Source organism: Corvus hawaiiensis, chromosome 2, assembly GCF_020740725.1.
Source record: "Corvus hawaiiensis isolate bCorHaw1 chromosome 2, bCorHaw1.pri.cur, whole genome shotgun sequence".
NCBI lineage: Eukaryota > Metazoa > Chordata > Aves > Passeriformes > Corvidae > Corvus > Corvus hawaiiensis.
Window position 1 is genome coordinate 98,482,844 of NC_063214.1, and position 26,438 is coordinate 98,509,281.

The 26,438-nt window shown below is 40.7% G+C and overlaps 1 protein-coding gene across 1 annotated transcript in view; it reads left to right on the forward strand.

Moving 5' to 3' along the window:
* Positions 1–26,438, forward strand: part of COL4A1 (collagen type IV alpha 1 chain) — a 122,941-nt gene that overhangs the window by 34,595 nt on the left and 61,908 nt on the right. Inside the window, exon 2 of the mRNA XM_048328302.1 lies at positions 17,185–17,235. Within this exon, the coding sequence (XP_048184259.1) occupies positions 17,185–17,235 (51 nt within the window). The remainder of the gene's footprint in view (positions 1–17,184; positions 17,236–26,438) is intronic.

The window sequence follows — 26,438 nt, forward strand, 5'->3', positions numbered from 1 at the left end:
TCCTCCAGGCTGAACAGACCATGTGCCCTCAGCCGCTCCTCATATGGCTTCCCCTTCAGACCCTTCACCATCTTTATTCCCTCCTTTGGATGCTCTCTAACAGTTCAATACCTTTTTTATATTGTGGCACCCAAAGCTGCCCCCAGCACTCGAGGTGAGGCCGCCCCAGTGCAGAGCAGAGCAGGACAATCCCCTCCCTTGCCCGGCTGGCGATGCTGTGCCTGATGCCCCCCAGGACAGGGTTGGCCCTCCTGGCTGCCAGGGCACTGCTGACTCAGGTTCAACTTGCCATTGACCAGGACCCCCAGGTCCCTTTCTGTGGCTCTGCTTTGGAGCTTCTTGTTCCCCAATCTGTCCATACATCCAGGGTTGCCCTTACCTGCACAGCAATGCTGTTTTTCTGCTTTCCTTTCCCCACTCCAAGTGCTCCAAGTAGTGCCAGTCTAAGGTGATGCTCACAGAAGTCATGTCAGGTGATGACAGGGATGTGAACCCTTCCATTTCTGATGACTCAGGGAACTACTGGAATTTGAAGAGTTTAATAATTAAAATGCTTTTAAATAAAGTAACTTCTGTTTCTTTTTAGCACTGTATATGACTTCAGTTAAATGTTTTATCTTAATGAGGTACTTTTCAAACCCAAATTATTTTACTTGGGGATCAAATAAACTGTTGGAGACAGAGAACAATAAATACAATAAAAACTTAATATAAATAAATATCTCCTTTAAAGCAAGCACCAGTGAAATTAAGGGACTAATTCCCTTGTAAAACTTTTGCTTACATTAAGTCTGGTTAAAATATGCTAATGGTTACTTTATCAAACAGACTGAATCTGCTCTAAAAACTTGAATTATTTAATAATTGACTTTTTTCCTCTCTTTAGATTTCTGAATTACATCAACTAGAAAAAGATACATAAGCTAATTCAAACAGAGTTACCATTTTCCTTGTGCAAGAAACATGAGCTGAGCCCAAAGGAAATGTGCTTTTAGTTTAAAAAGAATATTTTTTAATAATTACCCTATTGAAACTTATACACTCTTTTTGATCTTTACTGTGCAGATTTCTGATCTATAATCCAGTCAAACGGATGACACTTTTTAAATAATAAAAAAGTTAGAAGATACCCATAAACTCACTTAACTCCAGTCTAAAGAGTAATGCCAAAAGTGAAAGGCCCCCTGATAGTCATGAACACTTGCTATGCATCTGTAAGGGAGCAGTTGCAAGTTTAAGGTTATGTATAGGCAGCATTGATAATTTTTGGTTAACAACACACTTTTATTAAGTAGAGGTAGTGATTTTAATGACTTCAGTTTTTAACTTTTCATGCAGTGTAAATATGAGGGGTTTTTTTTAAGTGTTATTCAGATGTGTGGTTAAAAGTATGGTCTGTTCTAGGGAGCGATTTGGGAATACATCTGGTGCATTAAAGATGTTGCCATAAGAATGACATGTTCTGAACTTTGAGATTTAGTATGACTTTTGCAGATGTGCTGGCATTGAAAGGCGGTCTCGTGATGTGACTTTGGGTGGTTTTGCTTACATTTATCACTTTTATTCCTGGTTTTTTTCAGGGCACTTGTTGCTTAAAATTGTCAATATTTGCATATTTTATAGTCAAATTATTAAGCTGAACATTTTTTCATTCATGAATCTACTTGGAATGTTCTGAAACAGCTAGATGTTTATCATTTGCAACGGGCTTTAATTCTAGCAAAATGCTGGTCAGTCAGGACTGTGTGAGCTTTCACATTTCTTTTGTACATGACTTGAGGACTTTCATTATCTGAGGATAATTTTCTTGAGTTTATGCTTGTACGTCAGTGCCGGGAACATACTGCAGACCACAAGGATGTATGCTTAAGGATGAAGGATAATCAGAAATTTTAAATTTCTTTCTAGATGTACTCTGGATGACACATCTTCTAGAGGTGTTCACAGGCTGGGAAGGTTTTTGGAAAGCTCATTGTCAACATCTGTCTGAGTCCCCTGAGATTTGCTAATTGCGGTATAAAGCCATGTTGGTAGTGCTGAAGTATATGATCATCTTTGTAAGCAGGAAGCCTGGCTGAGCTTGCAGTCACATTACAAGTAACTGCTACAGTGAATTCAGTCAGTATCCATAATGATATGAAGTTGGTCAACCTATTTTGGAAAAAAAAAAAAAAAATAGGACATAATGCCTTACAAACCCAGATGAAATGGGGTTATTAAACATACAGGTCATACAGGTATAGGAAATGGAAAGTAATGCTCACATTTTTTTTCAAGAATAATTTAGATAAGCATAACTTTAGAGATACTTTCAACCTTCTTTCACAAATACCAATAAAAATGAAAGTACCTTTGTTAGTTACACTATTGGAGAAGGGGGTATGATCAATAGTATTTTGTTTTAAAGGTAAACTCTGGGGATCTCCATCTTTTTCTGTCACCATAGTATGCAGTAGCTCATAAATTTATCAGTTTACTGATTTATCTCATAAAATGAAAAGTGTCTTTGATAATTAAAGTACTTGTGACACCTACGTCAATCTTAAACCCCCTGCATCAGACTGTTCCTAGACAGTTTAACCTGTGGTCCTGTTTGCATTGTCTTGCCCCTCCGCTGTGGCAGCATTTTTTTGATTGACCTCATCATGAAGGTAATTCAAGAAAATAAACTGTACCATTAAAAAAAAAGTGGGTAAAAAAGTCACTGTATTTAGTCCTCATAGAGTTTAATTCCAGGGTGGGTTTGATGTATTGAAGTGGCAGGACAGGAGTAGTGCTGGGACTGCAGAAGGGAGAACACACATGTGGCAGGTGCCACCAAGACAGGTCTCTGTGACTTTACCCGTTGTGACCCAGCCCTTCATCAAGTCTCAGGAGGAATGGCCCTTGTTGTGTCCTTTGACTTGCCCTTTGGGTGCCTTATACCTCTTATTGGCAGGATCTTTTTTGGAAGAGCACTGAAATGGATACTCAGCCTGCTTCTATAGTAGCCCATGTTTATTAACTTCAGAAAATTTTGATTAATTTTTTGGATGAAGTATGAGATCTTTAGTATTGACCTTTTACTGGATGAATGACCTTAAGCTTATTGTTTCTAATTCTAAATAACAAGCATGGATTTTGAAGCCTATTTGTGTCTGCTTAATCAGTGGAAGATATCTTATTGCTGAAACATTATCTGTCTGCTTCTTACAGTTTTTAAATAAGCTGCTCACAAAATATTTACAGCTGTATCTCAGTGTTCATCAATGTTTGCACTTCTCCTGACCTCTACATGCAGGAATACAGGTTAGGCAAACATTTAATTTTACTCAACTGTAACTTTTCCATCACTCAGGATGTTGCCATAGAAAAGAATGGATTTTCAGCCTCTCTTCTAAACCATGTTATTTCCGTTTCTGCAATGAAAGCTATTTACTTTTCTTTTTGTACCTAATTAGTACTGCATTTTTGTAAACTGTCAGATATCGAGCACTTCCCTGGATGCTCATGAAGTATGCTTTTATTTACAAAATGCAGTCAGCAACTGAAGTGGTACAATAAAAATTATGCTGTATGCTTTACAAGAGAAAAAAAATCAATTTTTGTCAGCTTCCTGTCTAGTCAACAAAGAAACATAAAAGAAAGAGAGGACTGACAAGTTTGTTTCCTTTTGCGTCTGGCAAATGTTGCACACTAAAATAATATTTCCTGTGGCTATTTTGCTCTAATGTTCCAACCTTTCAATTTTTATTAAAACTGGATTTTCAAATGTTAATTTGGAAAAATATGGGTTGGAGAAAATTTTGTCTGTTTTTCATTTGGGCCAGACAAATAAATTAGCGTACATGCCAATAGCACTGGTTTTAACTTGTGACTATGTTTTAAAAATGGCAAAAGCATCCAGTTGACCTGCTACATAAGTAAAAGTGAGTTCCATGAGTGTAAAATAAATTAAAAAAAAAAGTTTTTTGACAATCACTCTAGGTTATTATTCAGTTACTTTTTTAATACAAATTACTCTTTAATAGGTATGCTTATTTGCTGTGCAGTGTGCATTTAGAATGTCAAAATCCAATTGCAAGTGAAAATAGTTTTTGGACTAAGCTAATCTGTATAGGAAGAGCTGGTACTGTAGTTTCTACTAGAATAAATATTCTCCTATGTTTATGGGTGGAATTCAGAGCAAGTTAGAGGTTCAGGGTACAGGACTTCAGGGCAATAAAAGCCATACTGATGATTTGCTCTGGCTTTCTCTGAACTCCTTTATGCCATAAGGCTCAACTAAGAACTGAATCCAACAGGTGGTGTAACTACTGCAGATGTGCATTTAATGGGACAAAGTGTGATATTAAACCATCTAATTTGCACCTAAATTCCATTTCCATGTAATGTTGATGTTCATTGGATGGACAAGGAAGACAGCAACATCCTGAAAGAGATCCAATCCATCCACTCCCTGTAAGCCCAATGCATACAAATACTGTGGACTCTTGCGAGTCATTCAAGTCATCGTTAGCTTTTACATTCCAGTGTTGTGATACTGCTGCTCATCAAGTAGCAGAAGATATGGACTCCTCTCCATCCCTGCTAATTCTCAGAGAAGTTTTGCAGTCCATAGGGCAAGGCTGTGGTAAAGCTCATCTTCATTGTTTTTGTTGAAGTCAGGTAGAAGAGAGTCAAACTGTCATGAGCTATGGGTGTCTGTTGGGGTCCCTCCCCCGCTGTGTAGCCCTGGGAGAGGGGCCCTGAGGGCACAGACACGGGGCTTCCCTGTCCCTGCTCAGCCTCGTTCCCATTGGTTGGTTTGTGTTCCCTGCGCGGGCAGAAGGACCCTTGGTCCCGTGACTGGAACAGTTCCTCAGCAGAGCTCCGGCCATGCGGCTGGAGAAATAAACATCTCTCTGAAACAGCTATCAAGAATCTGTCTGTCCATTATATATTTCCTTTCCACGGGACTCCTGGTTTGGTATATGCGTGTTGCAGGATCCCCACTGCAACAAATGGTGGAGATTTGAGAGCAGAACGATCCCCGATCCCTAAGCGACTGATTTGTGTGAGTAAACCCTGGAAACTTTGGATTCCTCTTCTTGGTTTTGCTTTGCTATTCCATATCTAAACTATGGAGGAACCGTGGGAAGACTCTTGGCTCTCAGAGCCGCATATGGACATTTATCTTAAACTTAAAATGATTCTTGAACAACGATTTGTGAATTTTAGCTTGATTCAAGCTCAAAAAGAACTGAAACACTTCCTGGCATGGTTGTTTAAGAACTTTTTCTATGTTTCTTGGGATTTAATTCTTACCAAGGGCTTTTGGAAAACCGTTTGGACACAGTTAATACTGGAGTCAAAATATATGCCGATGGAAGAATATTTTCGTGAATATTATTTAGTTACCGAGACTGTTGAGCAATGTCAGCTGTGTCCTGGCGAAGGGAAGCCTGGCGCAGGGACCGTGCGGCCCAGGCCACGTGCACCGAGCGCTCTGAGAGCAGCAGCGAGGCAGTTCCCGCGCGCGGGCGGAGCCACGCGAGCCGCAGTGTCGGTGGCGGAGCGAGGCGCGGCGGGACCCGGCGGTGCCTGCCCGGCCCTGTGCAGCGCGTGGTGGAGCGAGCCCCGTGAACGCCCGGCCGAGAGGGGCGGCACGCGGGCGGCGGCTGGCGGCGATGGCGGTGGAGCGGAGCCGCGCCCAGCCGAGACGCGCGCTGGAGCGGAGCGCGGGGGGGTCATCGCTCGGGGGCCCGGCCGAGACGTGGGTGCAGCGCCCGGCAGCGGCAGCGAAGCTGCGACCAGAGGAGGCGACGCACGGAGAACTGAGCGGCGTGGCCCGGCCCGGCCTGCGCAGCCCCGAACGCGACCCCGGGAAGAGCGCGCAGGCATGAGCAGCTCCGACAATTCCAACACGGGAGCGACCGAAGGAGAGAGCAAAGACGCAGCGAGACAGAAAACAGCAGCCACTCGGAAAAAGGAAAAGATCATAGCAACTAAGACCTTAGGGATAGTAAAATGGTATAATGTTAAGCAAAATTATGGTTTTATAACAAGGTGTGACAACCAGCAAGACATATTCGTGCATAGAACTGCTATTAAAAAGAATAATCCTGAAAAATGCATCCCAAGCTTGGGAGATGGAGAGGTGGTGGAATTTAATATTGTACTAGGGAGAAAAGGGTTACAAGCATCGCAGGTCACTGGGCCTGATGGTGCTCCTGTAAAAGGCAGTATATATGCAAAAAATCGTAGTCATGTTAGACAGTATCTCCATTGTAAGCCCCCCCTACAGTTTCCCTTCCCTAATCCCACCTTTCCCTTTTACCCTATATCCTATTACCCCCAGTGTACTCCCAATCCGTTTTTTCATCCATGGTTTCCCTCACAAAACCATGCTTTTGCCAATTGTTTCCCCAAAAATCCCTTTCCAATGCCGAGTGGGGGATGAAAAGGGGGAGGGAAGAAGTTAAACCCTCTCCTGCCTCAGTTTCCCCACAAAGCATGCTCAGAGAGTTCTGTCTCCCTTCTGTCAGCCCTAAGATGTTCCAGAGAATCTGTTTGGACATTTAAAGACTCAGGAGGGTGGCTTGTTTTGTTTTGAAACGGTTCTTGTTATGTTTATCCAGTTGTTTTCATTCTCCTTTTATTAAAATAAAACGGGTGAGGTGTTGGGGTCCCTCCCCTGCCGTGTAGCCCTGGGAGAGGGGCCCTGAGGGCACAGACACGGGGTTTCCCTGCCCCTGCTCAGCCTCGTTCCCATTGGTTGGTTTGTGTTCCCTGTGCGGGCAGAAGGACCCTTGGTCCCGTGACTGGAACAGTTCCTCAGCAGAGCTCCGGCCATGCGGCTGGAGAAATAAACATCTCTCTGAAACAGCTAGCAAGAATCTGTCTGTCCATTATATATTTCCTTTCCACGGGACTCCTGGTTTGGTATATGCGTGTTGCAGGATCCCCACTGCAACAGGTGTCCACGTGTATTTGTTAAAGGCAGAGGCTGTTCACTGAAGGAGGTATTCTCCTGCTGCTGTCTTTGTCTGTGAAGGATCTAGAGCCAGCACCTTGCTCCAGATGTGAGGCAATGCCTCAGGGGCATTGTAAAGTCTTGTGCAGCAGACTTGTGAACTGAAACAGTGATTTGGGGGTGGCTTCTCAATTATCTGTCCAGTTGCTTAATGTCACATACGGTTTGAGGGTTTGGGTTTGTTTTGAGGTCTTTTTTCCTCCTGTTTTCTTATCTCTAGACTCTTTCTTAAAAGGCAACACAACTTGGAAAAGCCCAAGTCTTACCACTTTGCTGGTGCTTCTCAGAGAGGAATGAAGCGTCTTTTGGGATCATTTCTTTGTAACCGCAGAGGAAAGAAAAAAAACACTTTTTTGACTTCTGGTCAGTCATCTTTGTGCTTCTGAGCAGGAGCTGATTCTTCACTTCTCTATTGAGCAACAGCTTTTGTAAAACCATGAACTTTGCATTTAAGAGGAATATCTTTTGCAAGTTGGGACTCCTCAACAGTCAGACAGAGTCTTTAGATATGCAGTAATGTCCTTTGAAATGTAGCTTGAACTGAGTGGATTATTTCTGGGGTGTGCAGAGTCTTTAGGAGAAAAGATGTTGGTGTGTCCTGAGGAAAAAGCAGCTTGTAATCAATGGCATCCTTGACTGGAGCAAAAGACAAGATTCAGTGGCCTGTTAAGGAGCACAGAAAGCAGTACTTCCCCTTATGGCTTTTTAGGAGTCCAAACAGATAAATAACTTAACAATTTGTTGCTAAAATTATTAGTGTAACTGAACTAAAGTTGCCAGACAGAGCTTCAGAGAAGGTGCCCAGATAGATTGTTGACTGGCAATTTGTTAAACTATTTGAGAGAAAATGCATAGTGTAGACTTCAGGTACTGCTTCCAGTCCAAAAATTATGGTCGTATTATAATACAAATAGTCCAAAAACATATTTCATTTTAGGAAGCAGTCTTCCAATTTTAGACCTTTCCTGTGGCACTGCAGTTTCTAGAGCTGACTCCCTGCCACAAGTGGCTGAAATCTTTCACTAGAGCAATTAAATACAGCTTTTTTTTTTTTTTTTTTACTGTAGCAGTGATATTGCCATAGGATGAACCTGTTTGGAAGAACTTTGAGATCTGTGGGGAAGAAAAGTGGGTTTATAGAATGAATTTTTGTGTATTTTGGCTGGCTGCTAAGTAGACTAAACATGCTACATGCTTTTTAAATCCTGTGTTTGACAAGGATGTTGAACTGCTGTGGTTACTACTGCTGTTTCCAGAATACCATAAGGCTCTTAAAATGTACCCGTTAGTTGCTTGTTAACAATCTGATGAGTCGTTGTTGAGTCTGTTGGCTGGAGTGAGGCCATTGCTACCCTACCTGTCTCCTCTTCCCAGTGTTACTGAGGAGATGAGTAAGCTAGTATTTAAAATTGTTTATATTAATTGTTATTATTATTTCATTGTCAGAAGGTTTGAAAAGTTTGAGGCTTCTTTTAGAAGAAAAGACAACTTCACATGTTTTACTCAAGAAATCACTTGGACAGTTCTGATAAATTTATGCAATAAAAGTTGCATATATTCTAGTTAAATCTGCTAATCTTTAAATGCTCTATCTGACAGAGACCTCATTGTTTTCTAAGTAATGCAATTTCAGACTCGCGAGAACTGAAAGGTAAGGAACTGCTGATGGGGAGCAGAGGACTAAGCAGGAGCAAGTGGACCCTGGTCATGCAGTGTATGTGACATGAAGGCAGGAGGTCTCCTGGGCAAGACCTTGCCCATGGTGATGGTGCTACCTGGAAGTGCACACAACCTCCTCCGCTGATGATGGATCACACTGCAGGAGGGTGGTAAGAGGAAATTAGGAGCTGCAGAAGTGAAAACGCTGTGCTCACCTGCTCGGGTGGTGTGAGTTCAGGACACAGCAGTCTGTGGCTCTGCTGGACTGTGTGTCGCTTGGGTTTCTTCTCTGTGCTTAAACATAGAAGTACAGTTTATCTTCTGTGCTTTTCTCACATTCTTTGGTGTGCATCCCAACTAAGAGGATTTTGCTTCTCCATTTATTTAGTCTAGGCAAGGGTGGTGGACGCTGAAGACCTCTGCTTCCCAGCACTGTGTTTTTTAAAAGCTGTTACATCTAAATGTATTTGTTTATGTTGATGTTCATGTTTATCAGCTAGCAGAAGGGAAGGCACTGCTCACGGATGTGCTGTACACATTTGCAAAAGGGCTTCACTGGCTTCCTGCATATTTCTCCTGAGGCATCTCCTTTGCTTTCAGGTTTATGAAAATGCCTTGAGGGGGCTATGATGCAGGAGGGCTTCACCTCCCCTGCAGACTTCTCTTTCACTGCACTCCTCAATGTAGTGGCTTGCTGGGGCCAGACAAGTGCTGATTTTTAAAGGGAAGACTTAGCAATTGGGTGGACAGTGTGGCAAAGAGGTGGCTTTTCCATCAGCAGCCTCAGGGATGTTCTGTCCTGTGCCCTTTGTGGCCCATGGTGGCACAGTTCTGGGGGTGGTTGCCACCGTGGCAGCCATCTCTTATCTCATTCCCAATGCTGCTTAGAGAAGGCTGCTGCCTGTTAGAAGAGGGAAGGAGGGAATCCACCTTGGCAGTTCTCTCTCATCCTGGTTCTGCCTCCAGCCTGGGTTGGGGAAGCGCTGGGAGGGGCTGCATTGCCTGCTGGGCTGGTGGCCACCACTGCCTCTCCCTCGGCCTCTGCCTAGTTTTGGTGGCATTGTGTTTTGCCTCCCTGCTGGAACTGTTTTGGGGCAGGTTTTCAACCACACCAAGCACCCCTACTCAGGCTTATTGTGGGTACCCCCTGTGCTTGTGAAAATGGGGTTGTGCACTGAACAGCAAAGGCACAGAGGCCAGAGAAACTCTGAGACATTTCTAGAAAGCTGTGAAGCCCTCCAGGTGTGCATTTATCGAGAAGACAGCAAGAAGACTGCCACCTGTCCTTCTGGCACCACCAGCCACCACACCATTGTAATGACACTGTTTCCATCTTGCCAGCTTATGGCTAGATCCAGTCTTGTACCTCTGGCAGGTGCTGTAAGTGGTTGTGTGGATCCATCCCATAAGGCAGCAAGAAAAACAAACTTGAGTGATCTGTTTAAGAGTCCACAACATCTCTGCCTCATGAACAAGAAAGAAGTTTGATGCTTGGTTAGCCTTCCACTTGTATACCTGGGGATTGCTAATGCCAGTTTCACCAAAGATGCGAGTTACAAGACAGGGTGTTTCGATCTGTTCCATGCAGGACAAGGAGCGGTTTGCTTTGTGACCTCCAGGGTAGTTGTATACGAAGAGGGTGGTAAACTCTGCAACAGCCATAGGGAGGGATCTGTCCTCCCTGCAGATTTTTTCAAGTTAGCAAGATGAGGAATGGGAGCTTTTTCCCTGTATCAATTGTCTTCAGTTTGCCCATTCACAAAGTAGAAGAGCTGAGTGACGATTGTTAGCAATGATTACTATAATCAGATTTTGGAAGGGTCACGCCCTTTGAAATGTATTTGTGAAAGCTCTTATCACTGGGTGTTTCAAAGCCCAGTGATTCGAACATGCTCTAATCCTCAGCTGTCAGTGAGGTAACACCAGGGACTCCAATGCCAGAGGATCCTACTGGCACCTGGAATTTTTTTCACTTCTTCAAAAATAAAGCTAAAAGTGGAGTTCTTGTATAGGAAAAGTGTACAAAACCTACTGGATGGATAGTCACTTGGTAAATACAGTCTTCTGTTTGTTGGAGGCTGAACAGTATCAGACAGTCCATGGAAATAGACCTCTTGTAGATAATGCTCATGGAAGGCTTTATATTTTAGTGATAATGCGATTAGTTTGTATTCACAAACCACTTATTTGCTTTGAGCTGTGCGGAATGGAGTTCTATAATGTAATATTCTGAAAATTTCCCTGAGTAAGCAGATACCTTGATTGTTTCCAGAACTTCCTGTAAAAGAATGTGGTTAGAGGAAACAGTTGTTTTAAATGTCATTTTTGTCCAAATATGGAACAACAGGAATAACTATATTTCCTGTGAACTAACGGGAAGCCCCCTGGATTTGCATTACTTTGTGAAAACGATGTTCACATCACCAACAGGAAGGTCATGTTCACAAAGCAGTCTTTAGGGTAGTCCCATGACCCTACCTCCAGGATAGATCCCTGGGGAATTTGGAAAAGAATGTAAAAAATGAGGTCCCAGCAACAAAACATTTCAGCGCCAGCAATCTGATACTCTTTTGATTAAGAAGACATTACTCTTTTTTTAACATATTTTAAGTGAAGTACTTCCAACTGATGCTAATTTACAAAATAAATATTTTCATGAATAATTAATTTAAAATTTACTAAATTCTAAAAATTTTCTAATATTCCCTTGAGTGACTGAAGTACAGTGGAGATAGATAAGAATCTCTGGTCTGTCTGCAATTTTTGTATGAACATCCTGCATGATTCTGGTAACACTAAAAACAACAACAAAACAGCCTTCCCACCAGCCAAACAGACAAACCCTGCTAAAAATATATAAACAGCCCCCTCCTGTCCCAATAACCATAATGATTTTTTTCCAATTATATTTTACAGAGTTTTTCTTAAAATTAGATTATTTTCTGAAAACTGTACAAGGCTTTTCACAGGTTCACAGAATATTCTGAGTTGGAAGGGATCCAAAAGGATCATTGAGTCCAGCTCTTAAAGTAAATGGCCCCATACAGGGATTGAACCCGCAATCTTGGTGTTACTAGCATCATGCTCCAATCAACTGAGCCAAACTTCTAAATAAAACCAGAACTGAATTGTTGTAATTAGTTCAGATTTCATCATACACAGCAGTACTTCAGACGATGACTGGCCATTTCTTTCAGATATTTTGAATATGTTAATTTGGGACTCTAATCTTAAAGTTTCCCTCAGACTAACAAGACTACTTAACTCGTGCACTGACATACAAGTAATCATGAAATGCCTACACAGTTTTCCACTGTGTAGGTTTGCTCCAGGAGATTTTTCTTCTGGTCTAAAGCAATCCCCAGAAGATATGTTAGGAGAAGGGCTCTGGATTTACAGAGAGAAACAAGTGGGGACCACTCCTGCTTCCTTCTGTTATACTCATGTACATCAACCTACAACCAAAGAAGGTCTTCAGGAGAATGAGTATTTTAATTCTTAAGTTTAATGAGCCTTTGGAGATTATTGGGTTGCACTTATTTCCATTGCTTAAACACAGGCATCTGGCACCTTTTGAAATATTTACATAGACCAAGCAGATATGCCCAGGGATCTAGGGGAGAGCTGTTCCCACCTGGCCTGGCAACTTAAAGCAGGTGGCATCCCACAGGATATCTTGAATGGCACTGTTCTCCTGTCCTCTGTGAAGACTGATCTACAGAAAATTGAAGTGACACAACCAAGAACTTTAAATAGCTACTGTGTGACAGAAACATCCAGTCACTGCTGACGAGAGCTGAGCTTAATTTGGTGACCTAGAGGGTTAAAGCTTTAAAACCAGTAAGTCTTCCCTTGGTTCGGGGAATTCCCTGAACAGTCATAACTGGAGTCTACCCATAATTTGCTGGGAAGAAAATAAAAAAGGGACATGAAGATAAGCTGCCAACTGTGGTTTGCAGAGGGTTTTTTTTGTTTGTTTTGTTTTTTAATAATGAGAAAAAGAATTTGGGAGAGGAGGAAAGACTGGAGCTTGCTGACGTTAAAAAATCATCAGATTTTTCCTTTTGTCCACTATTTTTCTGTCTGTAGAGATCTGAAATTGATGGGTTTACAAAAAACATGAGAACTGTGCTTAATTTCTGGTCTTTGCTTTAAGTCCTCAAAATGAAGGAATAGCAGATGTTCCTTTTCCTGAACCATTTTAAGAGTTGAAGTTCAAATCATCAGTCCAGAAAAACTGGCTTTGTATCAACTCCAGTAAGGATGTATAACTAAATTTTGCTAATTGCTAAGAGAGTGTGGATTTTTTTGTTGTCTTCTTTGTTCTAGCTAAGTATAAATCAGGAGTTTTAGCTACATGATTTTTTTTCAAAGTAGTTAGTGGACTGTAAAATCAGTTAACAAAAATACTAAGTTTAACTGGAATATAGCAGTGATTTCCTCTAGGGATACTTTGCAAACAAAAAAGCAGTTCTGCTAATTCAGTAGTTATATCTAAGGGTGAAGACAAGAATAGTAATACAGACAGGGAGCTATTTTGACATTCTGGAAAGAGAAGAAAATATGAGAGGAATGCAAGATAAGTGTCCTGCAGTTGGCATCACCTCCCTATTTCTGTATTTGGTGGGATGTGAAATGTGAAGACGTTATTGATCCAGCTCTCATGTCAGCTACATGAGTTGTACGGACATGTGCTTAGGAAGAAGTGCTGTGTCTGCTACATAGGGATAAATCTCTTGTCCTGCCATGAGACTGGGTTTACATTGAGGTGGAAGGGGATTGATTTTGTGGAGGGAGGAGATTCAGACTTAAATTTGTTGCTGTCAAACAGCCATCCTATTGGCCTAGCCTTTCTTGGGTTTCAGCTTGAAACTACTGTTGGAATTCAAGTCAAATTGGGGCTTGAACTAAAGCAATGTAGAGTGAGAAATCTACACTGTTTAATCAGAAAACATCAGTTCAAACATCCAGTCTAAACAGAAATTGTAATTTTATAATGATTTAATAATGAAATAATGAAGTAATTATGAAGAGATGAAGTAGTTATGATTATTTGTACTTTTTGAAGCACTAGGTAATTTGTGAATAATCAGAGAATTTTGAAATCTTTGCTTGCCTCACCATTCACCTGTTCACAGAATTTTCTGTGATTTGAAAGACATTGTATTTTGTGCAGCAGAAGTAGCTACATTCCCTGGAATGAGATTTTTAACATGAACAGAGTTAAGTAAACCTAGAGCATTTAATTAAATTACCATACACTTGTGCTTTACAGGTTACATTGTGAACTTGATTGATACCTAAGCAATTAGCCTGAGCTGGTGGCTGCTCAGCAACTGAAACTCAGTAAGCAGAGCCTGAGGTGATGTTGTGGGAAAGAGAACTACATTTTATCTTGAGAAATGCACTTCTGTAAGAGAGTGGAGCTTCCAAGAACTGACTCTGCCTTTGTATTTTTTTGGAGATGTCTGTAGTCTCCAGAAATGGTGCATTCCCAAATATGGCAGTCGACTCCCTCCTAGGCTGCTCATCTGGCTGTTTGCATCGTTCCTGTGCAAGTTCCAAGCAGTAGTCCTCAAATGCCAGGAAAGTAGCTGGACGTGGAAAAACAGGGCAAAACGCAACAAGTCTGTAGCTGTGATCTGACAGATGTCTTACAGGCTGCATTGCAGAGCAGAGTTTGTTCTGTCTGCTGCAGGGAATTTAGCAGCTTTCTCAGCTCTGTCACTGACAGAGCTTAAGGCTTGTAAGGCTCAGTACGTGGGTCGTAGGAAGTAGAGGTCCGGATTGGGATGCCCATTCATTAGCAGAACTTCTTTTGAACTCTGTGTTAATGTGGTAGAAAATAAATAGCTGTCCTTTAGGCAAACACTCAGGCTTCATGTAACACATCCATGTGTGTTGTGTTGAAGGGACGTAATCTTTTTATAGTTTAATACTGATTTGCTAGGATGATTCACTAAGCTTATCAGTTGCAGACAGTCTGGGAGAATGAAATGGAAATCCTTGTCAAGAAGTGAAGCAATTTGCATCACTAAAATAAGCTTCTGCTTCTGGGCAGACTTATATTTTGTGGGAGGAGTAAGATAAAATTAATGTCCTCTCGTGTTACACGAGACACTGGCCTGTGGTGCAAGGAAGCTGTGGGTATTTGAAAACTGTGTACCATGCAAAGTAGGGGAGGTACCTGGTGCAGTGCACCTGGCCAAAATCTTTGGATTAGCCTGTAACTGGCTCGTAGACAAGGAATAAAGAGCCTGCCTTTTCATCTGCTGTTCCCCCCCACAGATTATGCTTCCTGCCCAGCACTATTCCTTCTCTGTTTTGGCACTTGGAGGACAGCAGTGATTGTTCCAAGCTGCATGCAGTTTCTGGGGAAGGCATTGTCTCAATGAGGATGTCTGGGAGATATGACAAAGTTATTTCTCTCTGTTTGTCTCTTTATCTCTAGTCGTATGTAGTGGGAAATCATTAAGTGGTTTATTTATGTCATGAGACTGATTTAAAACCAAAGAAGTTTAGAAATGAACAATAATTTGCATAGTTTCAGTTTAATTGCCTTGTGATGATTCCTGTACTTGCTGTAATCATCTTTCTGTCTTCCAGTATTTCATAACTTAAGTGCCGCTTTGACCTCCATAGAGTGATCTTTGATCCATAAGCTTCTTCCAGTCTGGCCCTCCCATCTTCCCTGACAACCAGGGGGAAAAACCTCATAGTTCTTCCTAGTATAGGCAGAATGTTGTCACATCCCTCAGGTTCTGAATGCCTTTTAGTAGTTGAGGATCATGCTATTCAGTAGTGGCTGTCATTGTCGGCCAACCTCCCACTCACCTGCAGAGGCTGCAGTCAGTGATAGCAGGAGATGATGCTGCTGTAAAATAAAGGCAGCTTTTCTAAGGCAGGTGCCTGTTCTGGCATAGCAGGCTACAGCCCTTGCCCCAAAGGGGACCTTGTGCAGCTGTGCTCCCTGGTGCTCAGTACCTTCCTACCTTCCTCGCCTGCAGTTATTCTAATCTGAGGCATTAAGAAACGGGAAAAATTGAATATAATGGACTCATTTTTGTGGGGACAAAAAGAGGCTCAAAAGCACAAGCCCAATCTTCTGGCTATGCTAAATTTGAGAACAAAACCGTACTTAAATAACAACATACTTTTTTTCTAAAACGGTGCATGTTAAATAATAGGCTGAAGGAAATATGCAGGGATTAACTTGAAAACAGATGTTTGTAATGATTCAGTGACGTATTTTAAGTACATTCCCAGACGCAATTAAAACAGACTTCTTCAGAATTTAGGGGATGTGTTGATAAGACTGATAACATTCTACATGATGCTGGAGGAGGAAGTATGAGCTGCAAGCATGCGTCCTCCAGCTGAGATCTCATCAGGTCTGAAAAACTAAGAGAGGTCATACCAGGTCACTTCTTGTAATGGGAGACCTAATGTTTTTCCAGGCATAACCATGTCCTGCAAGGAGTAAAGCCGATTATTCAGTGGGTGACACTTTTCCCTTCTGATCCTTATGGGGGTTGCACTGCAGCATGTCTTGGTGTTGTTTTCAGATCCAATTCTCTTTCTATGTTATATGATAAAAACTCATTCTAATCAGTGTTTCTCACCTTTGTGCGAGTTTATAATATAACGTGGTAAAATACTGTAATAATGTAAGATAAAAAATTGTAACTACTTTTGCTTTTTGTCAGTATGGAGAAAATTCTATTTCAAGAAACAAATTCAGTGGATGTACAAATACAAAAAGAGGGTGTCAACAAAAGCAATACATTTTTCAGGATATAGCACTGTAGTTTTATTGGACAGCCTTTATTTATTTTTTTTAATTATTAAAACCCCATTTCTCTTTGATACTTTACTTAAAAATATAATGTATTTACCAAGTAAAAATGTTACTGTATTATTTAACTTTCTGGAGTAATATCTGTTGGTCTCACTGGGGGCTTTCCAAATTCAAAACGGATTAGGTACATTTTCTTTTCATTTCCCAGAAGTACTGAGATCCCAGTAGACTGTGGAGCCTGCAGGTGTAGAGGGACAGGTGCCCAGCATCTGTGCTGAAAGCTGTCTCAGGGGAGGTGCTGTCCCTGACTGCTTCCGAATAATGGCCTGAAGGGGCTGCTGAAGGATCTCCTGTGCGTTGGTGGAATATTCACTGATACAGATGTTTTGCTTCTTTTCCTCATAGTTTGTTTCTGAGGAGCATGACAACAGTAAAAGCAATTGACTGCTTATGTGAGTTGCTTACCAGTTGCCTCATAACTATGAGGAGGAAGAGTAGCTCAGATAGACTTAAGAGCATCTTTGGTAACACAAAGCTAGACTTCAAAGTAAGATTTTACCCGTGCACCAGTTGATCTGACTTCTCTCAAGTTACTGTATGGGTTTAAGCAAATATTCCCCGCACTGACGAGCCTTGCAGTCAGTGTGGTGCTGCTGACATCCCTGGCTCATTGCAGTATGTTCTGCCTGTCACCCAGTTCAGACATTTAATTCTCCATTTCTTTTATTTTCAGGGATGTTCCGGTTGTGGAAAATGTGATTGCAGTGGAGTAAAAGGGCAAAAGGTAAGTCAGCTCTGCCCATTTCATTTTCTTGCCTATTTCAGCCACAGGGTATAAAATCTACCGGGAGTCAGGTGAGCCATTGCTTTCCGTGAAGGCTTGCACCGCCAGGGAGCACTGCCAAGGCCAGGCCACGTGCCCTCTGCAGGGTTTCCCAACAGCAGCCATCTCCATGCCTGTGGCTGCAGGGGGCAGGAGGGCCAGGGCTGGGCAGCAGGCCAATGCCCTCACTGTGGGGTGAACTCCTGCCCAGTGTGGCCGTGCCCTCTCTCCTTCCCCATCAAGTGGAATGCTAACCTGTCACTCTCACCTTTCCCTCACCTCATCTCCAGCCTTTTCAGTGGGTAGCAGGCTTGACATCCTGACCACCTCTGGAAGTGAAGAGAGCAGTTCCACTCAGAAATGCTCCTCTCAGCATGCCATGCAGATTGCTCTCCAGGACGGCTGTGATGCATCATAATCAATGAACCCTGGCCAGGGTTAGCTGTGGGAGGCAAAGACTTGCAGTAGGAGTAAGGAGGTTAATGATCAACTTAGGCACAGAAAAGTGTTGCAGGTCAAGGAAAAAAAAATATTTAGAACTTTGCAAATGAGTTTTAAAGTTCCCATTTCAGTTATCCAAACTTCTTGTGTATGAAACAAAAAAGGCCCTTTAAAGTCTTCTTTTAAAGCAGTAACAGTGAAGAAAAATTATAGCGTACTTAAGCATTCCGTGAATTCCCCCTGTAAATTACCTGCTTTGGTAAATATTGTAGACATTCAATCACTCTCCTTATCTCTCCAATTTTGCTTGTTGAGATTTTAATCTATGATGTGTTCTCTTGTGAATGCACATGTGCTGTATATCTACCGTTATAAATGAATGTAAACCAGTTTTTTCATCCTGTGGTTGCTTTGGGTATGTTTTTCGAGGTAAGTTGTTTAGGTCACCCAAAGGAATGCTTAAAAGAGATGGAGGGGTTGTTTGCTTTTTGTTTTGGGGATTGTTTTATTCTTTGAAATAAATAGACAGCTGGTTTTCTGCATTGTCTCGAAGGCAATAGCTGCATATTTACGGATGAGGGATTTAAGAATGTCTGTTGGTGGCTTTTCTTTGGTGTTTTCCCGAACTAGGAATGTAAATTACTTAATTGGAGGCCCAAGCAAGATCATTTTCTTTGTAACAGAGCACAGATTAATTTGTGACACAGATAAAAAGTGTCAAGGTCCAAAACATCATTCAGATGGAGTCTCCTTTCTTTAATGACCCATTAATGTCTGTTTAATAAAAGTCAACTATATATTGAAAACAAATACAGCAAAGATTTGTGAAAGGTTCAAAACTCAATTCATTACTTGATAGCTTGATCTTATTGTTCAGTAACAAGTACAAATGAGTCACGGTGGAACGAAAGAGACATGTTATAACTCTTTTGTTGAAAGACATCAGTTTTCAGTTCATAGAGTATGCCAGCATATTGTAACAAGATCATTTTAGAAAATGATAGCTTGGGGAAATAAATAGTATTAAACCTTATGCTTAATTTATTTCCAGCTGTATTCCTGTCTGCTTGCTAGAGCTCTTGCTGGCATTTTTCATTTGCATAGCCCAGAGTCTCGAAATGTTCTCTTTAAAAGAAATAGATCCTTGTCTGATATGCTAGAATCCAAAACTACCTCACATTAGGCTGTTTAAAAATGTAGACAAAAGAAAAATATCAGTCCATAGTAACAGAAGACATACTAAATTCTAGTGTGTCAGTGTACTCTCTACTCTTCCTAATGGGTTCCATCACAAACTTCTCTGACTTTAAGCAGGTGTATAGTGAAATACTCATATAATTTTAGACTGTGTAAGAAATGCAGATATTGACATTAGAGACAGGTGAATGAATATTTATACCTAGAAAACGATGGCCAAGTAAGGTATTTGAAGGTATTTTGGAATGCATTTAACATGCATGAACCTGGTTCAGATCAATGCTTGCTCATTGTGTAGAATAAGGACAGCCTGCCACTTGGTTCTAGGCCTGAAGACAGAACCTGGTCAGGAAAAGTAAGGGGAGCATCCTTCCTGCTTGCCTCTTTAATATTTCTAGAAACGGTCTTTCCAACAAATGCCTTTGGATTTGAAACATGTCCCTGCTAAATGTGGTTCCCATTAACACACACATCAGTAATGGTACCTGTTACTTCAGAAATCTATGTGAATGTTGTGTAATCAGAGGACAGATCAGAAAGACTGATCCTAGCCAAGATCCAGGCTAGGAGAAGGCTGCCATGCCCAACTCCTATGATACCCCAGGAGACCACATAAGAGAACATCTGCTCTCCACTTCTCATGTGGGAGCACGTATCCACTCTGCTCTACACCATCCACAGCCAACATTCTGCCTACACTGGAAACCCTTTTGATCTGGCTTCCATGTCATGCAGAAGTGCACAAACGCTGAAGGGCCTTTTCCAATCCTCCCACACTCTTCAGCAATCCACCCACACCACTTTACTGCTATGGGAGCTTCGGGAGCTGCGGAAGTGGGCTTACTCTTTAATGCCTTAATGATTAACATCTGGAGAGATATTTTCTACCATAGTGTGGGAAGAAGTTCCAGACCCTACAATTTAGTGGGGTTTAATTAAAATTCATTTCGCCAAATAATCATATTAATGGTCTCATCAGAAAATGTGCTGAAAATGGTATTTGACTTAAAAGCTGTGAAATGCCCAAGAAATATTACCCAAGAGCATTTTAGACATGGACGAGTAAATTACATTGCCATATTTTTCTCTCCCATTTGAGAATAATTTCATCAATATGATGGCCATATTTAGAGTACATTTAATATGTTCACTCATCAGACTGTTTCCATGAAAATTGCATTTCTATGCCAAACTCCTTTAACATGACTCATACTTTATCAAGGGCATGTAATTGACAAACTCTAAGGGTTTTCATCCCTTTCAGAAAATTCAGAAAGTGAGCGTAATTGCAACAGATGGCCCTTATCCTATAAAGCCTTTATTATTACACTGAACATCAAGCTGTTGTTTTAAGCTATATAATGTCAGGTATCACATACTTGCCGAACAAAAGGTACAGAAATTTTAGAAAAACATAATATTGCTAAAATAATAAATAATACCTTACTGTTTTCCATTAGAGAGATTAGCCTAAAACATCTTCATTTATTGCCTCTTACACGTCTTATTTGGTTTTCTCCATAATAACTTGACTGTTCTCTTAAACCTCACTGAAGTGTGAGATCTTTTTAAACTGATTAGAGTTTTGAATGCTTGCCTACATTTTATTGAGCTACTCAGAAGAAGACTGAAGCTATGTTTTCTCTTTTATGCCTACCTAGATTTTGAGAACAATTTCAAGCAGCTGTTGAGATAAGACGTGCTAGCTGTTAGTGTGTGCAGAAAAAACATGTTAAGCATTTAATTACCATTCAGAACAAAGACTGTACAAAGAAGAGTAAAACTCTCCATGCGCTGACTTTTTCTAAAAATGTTCCTTCTCTCATTCATGACCATTTGCACTACTTTTACTCTGTATCAGAAATGAGTAAATGGAGGCAACACTGGAACCTTGCTGTAAGTAATACAGAATGATTAATCATCTTAGACTTAACAGTTAGAATGCACTGAAGTATAAATCCTCATTCTTCAGTATAAATATTTTATGATGATTTCACTGTCTCAGCATTACACAGTGAAAGTTGAAATCAAGAAGAATATCAAGCATGCTTTTGTCATTGAGCATGAAGTATTGCAATTTAAAAAAAAATCTTTGCTAAATAGGAGATAAGAATAGAATTGACTCCTAATGTAACTGCTGGTTTTGACTTTTTTTTGGTTTGAAGTAGGAAAACTTGAGCAAATAATTTTGTTTTGGCATATATTTTTTTCCCTAATTCTGAGACTGTATCTGTATTATTAAACCTACATAAATTTTACTTCTCTGTTTGCCTTGATGGGTGTATCACCCCTGTGTGGATTGACCATACTGCAAAAGTACACAAACTGGCTTTGCTTGAGGTATTTTGGATCTGGAAGCCAGGTAGCTCTGACTTAGACTGAGAGTCAGTGGGACATCTCTGGAGTCCCCCACTGACAGGAGCAGAGACCTGTGTTTTCGCTCCTGCACACTTCTACAGCCTTAAAAATCACAGCTGGTTCTGGTGTCTGCAGGGGATTGTGCTTCTCCTTTTGCTCTGTGTAATGAAGAGTTGACTGTTGCAGTGGACTGTGTCCCTGTATTTTTTTTTTTTTAAGTTTTACCAGACTGGGAGGACCTTTGATGGTTTTTCTGTCATTTTAGGTATCAAAAGGTAGAACAAAAATATTTCTGATGTTGATGATTCAACGCAATATAAACCCTCTTGTTGGAGAGAAGCCCTGGCAGTCAGTGGGAAGATCACTGTTAAGTACTTTGAGTTTCCTTGAAAATACAGCAGAGGCAACAAGTCAGTTCCTTTAGTGGAGCAAATCAGTAATCATTAGATCTGTGCTTTTCATAGTCAACCTTTATTAGACTTTTTAAATCACTTTTCATTGATACTGCTTGGTTTTAGTAAGCACTGCTCAGTGTTCCTATTTAAGTGTCTGCTGTAGGAACTTTGTGTACAGCACCAGTTTATGCCTGAGCTGGAAAGACCATGAACTGAGGACGCTAAGGAAACCACAACCAAATAATATACTCTGGAGGTGGCCATAAAGTTGGAAAGAGGGGTGACAAGCAATGTGGGAGGCAAGAATGTGTCTGCAGTCTGGAAAGGGCTAATAGATAACATGAAATCATCTAATTGTGCCTGAAAGGGCAGACAAAAAAGACAGTAATAAAATAAGCAAAGATACTGATCAGCTGCAGATCTGATGTTGTACAGGGAAACTTGCAATTCATAAATATTTTTGAAAGTCAGGACATTGTCACAATGGTTTTTGTCAATTCTGCAGTGACAGTAGTATATTTTTATTGATTTATCCTTTACTCCAAGAAAAATTATCTTTTTAAATCAAATCAGGGAAAAGAGCATCCATGTTTCGTGAAGAGAGCTGCTATTCTTGAAAAGAACAAAATGTCAAACAACTTTAAATAAGATTGACTGCCATATGCTAAATACTCAAAAGTTTTCTACTCTTTCCGAGCTGTCAGACCAAACTGCTAAGTGGCAGCTGAAACCATCAGCTTTTCTTAGTTTTAAATAGTTATAGGAACCATTTGTCCCAATTGTCTCTGGCAACATTTTCTATATTAAGATATATTTTTGCACTAGTACAGTGGGTATCTTTGATTAACACAAAACAGTGGATTACACTGATTAATTTATCTCTGTGGAAAGAGGGCTATAAAAGCATATATCCCAGCAGTATTATGTGGTGGGACATACTCATATGTAGTTTTCAGAGCTGACTTCTGAAGGTTTTCACAAAGTAATATTTCATTTGGCACAATATGACCTTTTAAGCAGCTGTTGCTAGATGCATTATCTTTGATTATAAGGGTGTTGGCACAATGAGCTCAGGAATTTCTTCATGGAATAAAACAAGCTCATAGGGCTTGATTTTAAATTTGTTCAACTGCTGTTAGTGTATGCCTTTGTTAGGGTTTCCCAAAGGATTGCAGGGCCTTAGCTTGATCTGAAGTATGTGAGCCTCCAATGAAGTCAGGCAAGCTTCACCACTGTGAGGTCAGATATGAAAAGTTGTGTAAGGTCTCTGCTTCTCTGAAATCTTCATGCTCAGGAAGTGGAGCTGCCCAGTGCCTGTGCAATACCTGTGCATACAGCTTGGAATCTTCCCAAATTTAAAATTATGTCCATACAAACAGTCAATGTCTGCTGACTAGATAGTGATTACAAAACTTCTGTCCTGATGTGCAGTTTTTCAGTATCTGGTATAATTGCCCACTAAAACTCTATGAAGCTGACAGGATTTTGCGGGTGTAACTTAGGAGGTTGAGACAGCAAACTCTGGTGTACAGCAGTAGCTACATTTTGTAGTTAAACCCTTGAAGTTTCTTTAAATCATTTTGCTCTTCAATTTATATTGTATTTGCTGGGGTTCTCAGACCAAGACAGACATTAAAATAGTTGTGTGATATGTCAGTTTCCACACAAGAATTTAATATCTGATGCAATTAATAATCAGTCTCTGTGTACATTTTCTCTATAGCAATATTCACAAGAAGCGACCTGGGGATATATAATTATCACTAGGGAAACACAGTAATATAGTAATCTTCTTAAATCACTTTCTAGTCTTTCTAGCCAAGAGCAAAAAGTGGTTTGGGAAGTTGGTGTGGTTTTCTCAGACCTCATGGTAGTTAATTGTTTGCTTCCTTTCTCTCAGGTTAGACCTATGCTTTCAGAGAGAGGTCATAACTTAGATTAGTCACTGAAAACATCTGGCCAGATGATGTCGGCCTTCAGAAAAGCAGATCTGGATTTTCTCAAAGTTTGGATTTCATTAAGGAAGGCTAAAAAGTCAAATTTTATACAAAGTTCTCAAAACCACTTTCAGCAGGAGCAATAGCAAAACTTGTAACCATATATACCTGGAAGGAGACAGAACTGTAAGAAACAGCATGAAAGTAGGATTTTCAAAGAGGAAACCTGAAGTAGCTGCTAAAGGAGTGATAGTGGAGTACTTTGTCACACAGGGAAGTTTCTAACCTGCTGGAGAACATGTTCAGTTTAGCCACAAAAGAAATTTAATATCACAGTAGGAGCAAAAACAGTTGAGAAACCATATTTAAGAGATGTTGGAAAGGATTTCAACATTTCTTTTCAAGTAACTACAACACCTGAGAAAGGGCTATAGAACAGTTAATTGAACTATAGATAACATAGCAAAGAAAGTTCAGTTAAATGATGAATCTAATTACTAGCTTTCAGTTATAGATAAAGTACTCTTATATAATCTTTAACAGTGAAAGAAAAACGAAGTTAAGGTAAAGCCAAGGGAAAAGAAACTTCGACTCCTATTTGGAAAATCATGTTTATATCTCCTAGAACATTTAACAGTGATTAGAATGGCAAAACGTACCCATAAATTTTGTAGCTCTTAAAGAAAGCATGTGACAGCTTCCACCGAAGTTCAGCTGGAACATTTTTAAATGTATTGATAGGCCAACAAAAATAATTCTCACCAAGGCTTGTGTCAAAGTTCAGTGTGCACAGTGTACTGAGCTGAGTGAGCACAGTCACTAGCATGAAATGGGGCGTTCTCTAATTCTTTTGTCACTGACTGTAAGCAGATGCAACAAAAGCATTTCATGGATAGTTAGCAGAATACTTAAAGCCTTGAGGGGGGTTGGTAACACTTAATTTTGTTAGGTTTGCTCGAATGCCAAGCAAAGACTGAAAGACGATGCGGAACTGCAAAAGAAATGGTTTTAAGTGGTGGGGTTGGAGGGGACGGACTCTAGTCCAGAGCGGCAATCTGAAATGCCCTCTGGCTCCAATGTCAGTAGTTAGGTGAAATAAGGGGAGGAAAACCAAAGGCTTGTGTAGCGAGCAGTGAACAGAGAAGACGGTGCTGTCTCCATCTGTATTGCAGCACCTTTAACGGGGATTGTGAGTTAAGGATGTGATCCCAACTCCTCAACTCAAACTTCATTCCTGTCTGAAAGTGTGGAAATAGAGGCTGGAAATCCAGCAAGGACACATTCAGCCTCGTGAAATTCCTACAAAAGGATCCCAGTGGGAAGTTCTAGGTATTAAATGCAGTGAAATCAGTGCTAAGACAGGAGAATTGAGTGACACTGTTTCCCTCAGCAAAAAAGGGAAAAGACAGTGTTTGTGAAACTCTCCAGAGTATAAGCTTTAGATAGCAAAACTGCCTTTGCCCGCTGTCTGTCCCTGGGCTCCATCAGCTTTTAGGAGAGCCAGGGAAGGGTGGGAGGGAAGGGCTGTGCCGTGGGGCTGGCAGTGTCCCCGGAGCCCGGCTGTGTCACTTCCCCGCGAGGTCCTCTGGGTGGCAGTCAGACATCGCCGATGTCGTTCATTCCGACAGGCCTCTTTACGTGTCCTTGTCCTTTTTTCTTTTTTTGTCAGAAAAGCTTTAAAGCCACCTGCTGAGCAACACACTAACTTCTGGTTGACACTTTCTGACAAGGATACTGATATCCTCTACAATGTCAAAATAAGAAAGATACTTGTTTTCATTATTATTAATGATTATTGCATCTTTGTTAACTTTATTGACTTAGGCTGAACATCCCTGGAGGTTTTACAAAAATGTATCTTGTATATTACAAAAATATGTCTATTTAAAATGGATCTGGCTGAGTCAAGAGACAATAAAGTAAAGAGGCACTGATTTACACTTTTGAGGCACAATGTTGCCTGCCTTGTGGTGTTCACATGTTTAAAGGTCAGAAGCCAGAATATTTCCTCTATTTTGTGGAAGGATATTTTTCTCCTATGGAGCTTTCAAAATGTTTAAGACTTTAGAAATGCCATTTCCAACCTGACCTAAAAAAGCAGCTAGACTCACACTGTCTCAAATAGTACTGTCTGTCGCATACCCTCAAGATATGAACTACCTCATTTTGAGAACTTTATTGCAGTCTGTACTGTCTAGGACCAGCTGCCCATGTTTTTACTATTTATGGAAGAGATTATTTTCTGTAAATATGTCCATGACAAACCTTTGGCAAGAGAATAAAACTTGCATGTAACGTCACATTTCATTCCTGGTCTAGGATCTGAACAAAAATAAATTAAAAAACCCAGAGAAGTTCAGGATCCTTTTTTCCCCCTGCTGTTTCATCTTTAAATGTGAGCCTTTAAACAATGCCAAATGCAAACAAATGCTAAATAATTTTCATTAATGAAGTAGGAAGGGTGTGGAGCATTTTTACCCCTTATATTCTTGGACCTTCAACACTGGAAGTGATTTAACACAATGTGTAATAAAACAAAGGAAGAGTTACTCAGACCTAATGTGTTCAACAGATGATTAGAAGGGGTGGGAAATATAGCACCCTTTTGAGTCAACCTGTATGCAGGTGATAGAATTTCCTTTTTCTTTTTACAGTGCAAACACATTTGTCCTTCAAACATCCTCTTCCCTTTGGATTCTTTGAGGTTCTTCTGTTCCCCAGAGTGACTCTAGCTGATAGGAAGAGGCTCCTTGACCTTGACCCATGTGTGATAAAAGATTTAAAAAATAAAACAAAGTTGGAGAACCTCATGTATACCTTTGTAAAAAGGTTTGTG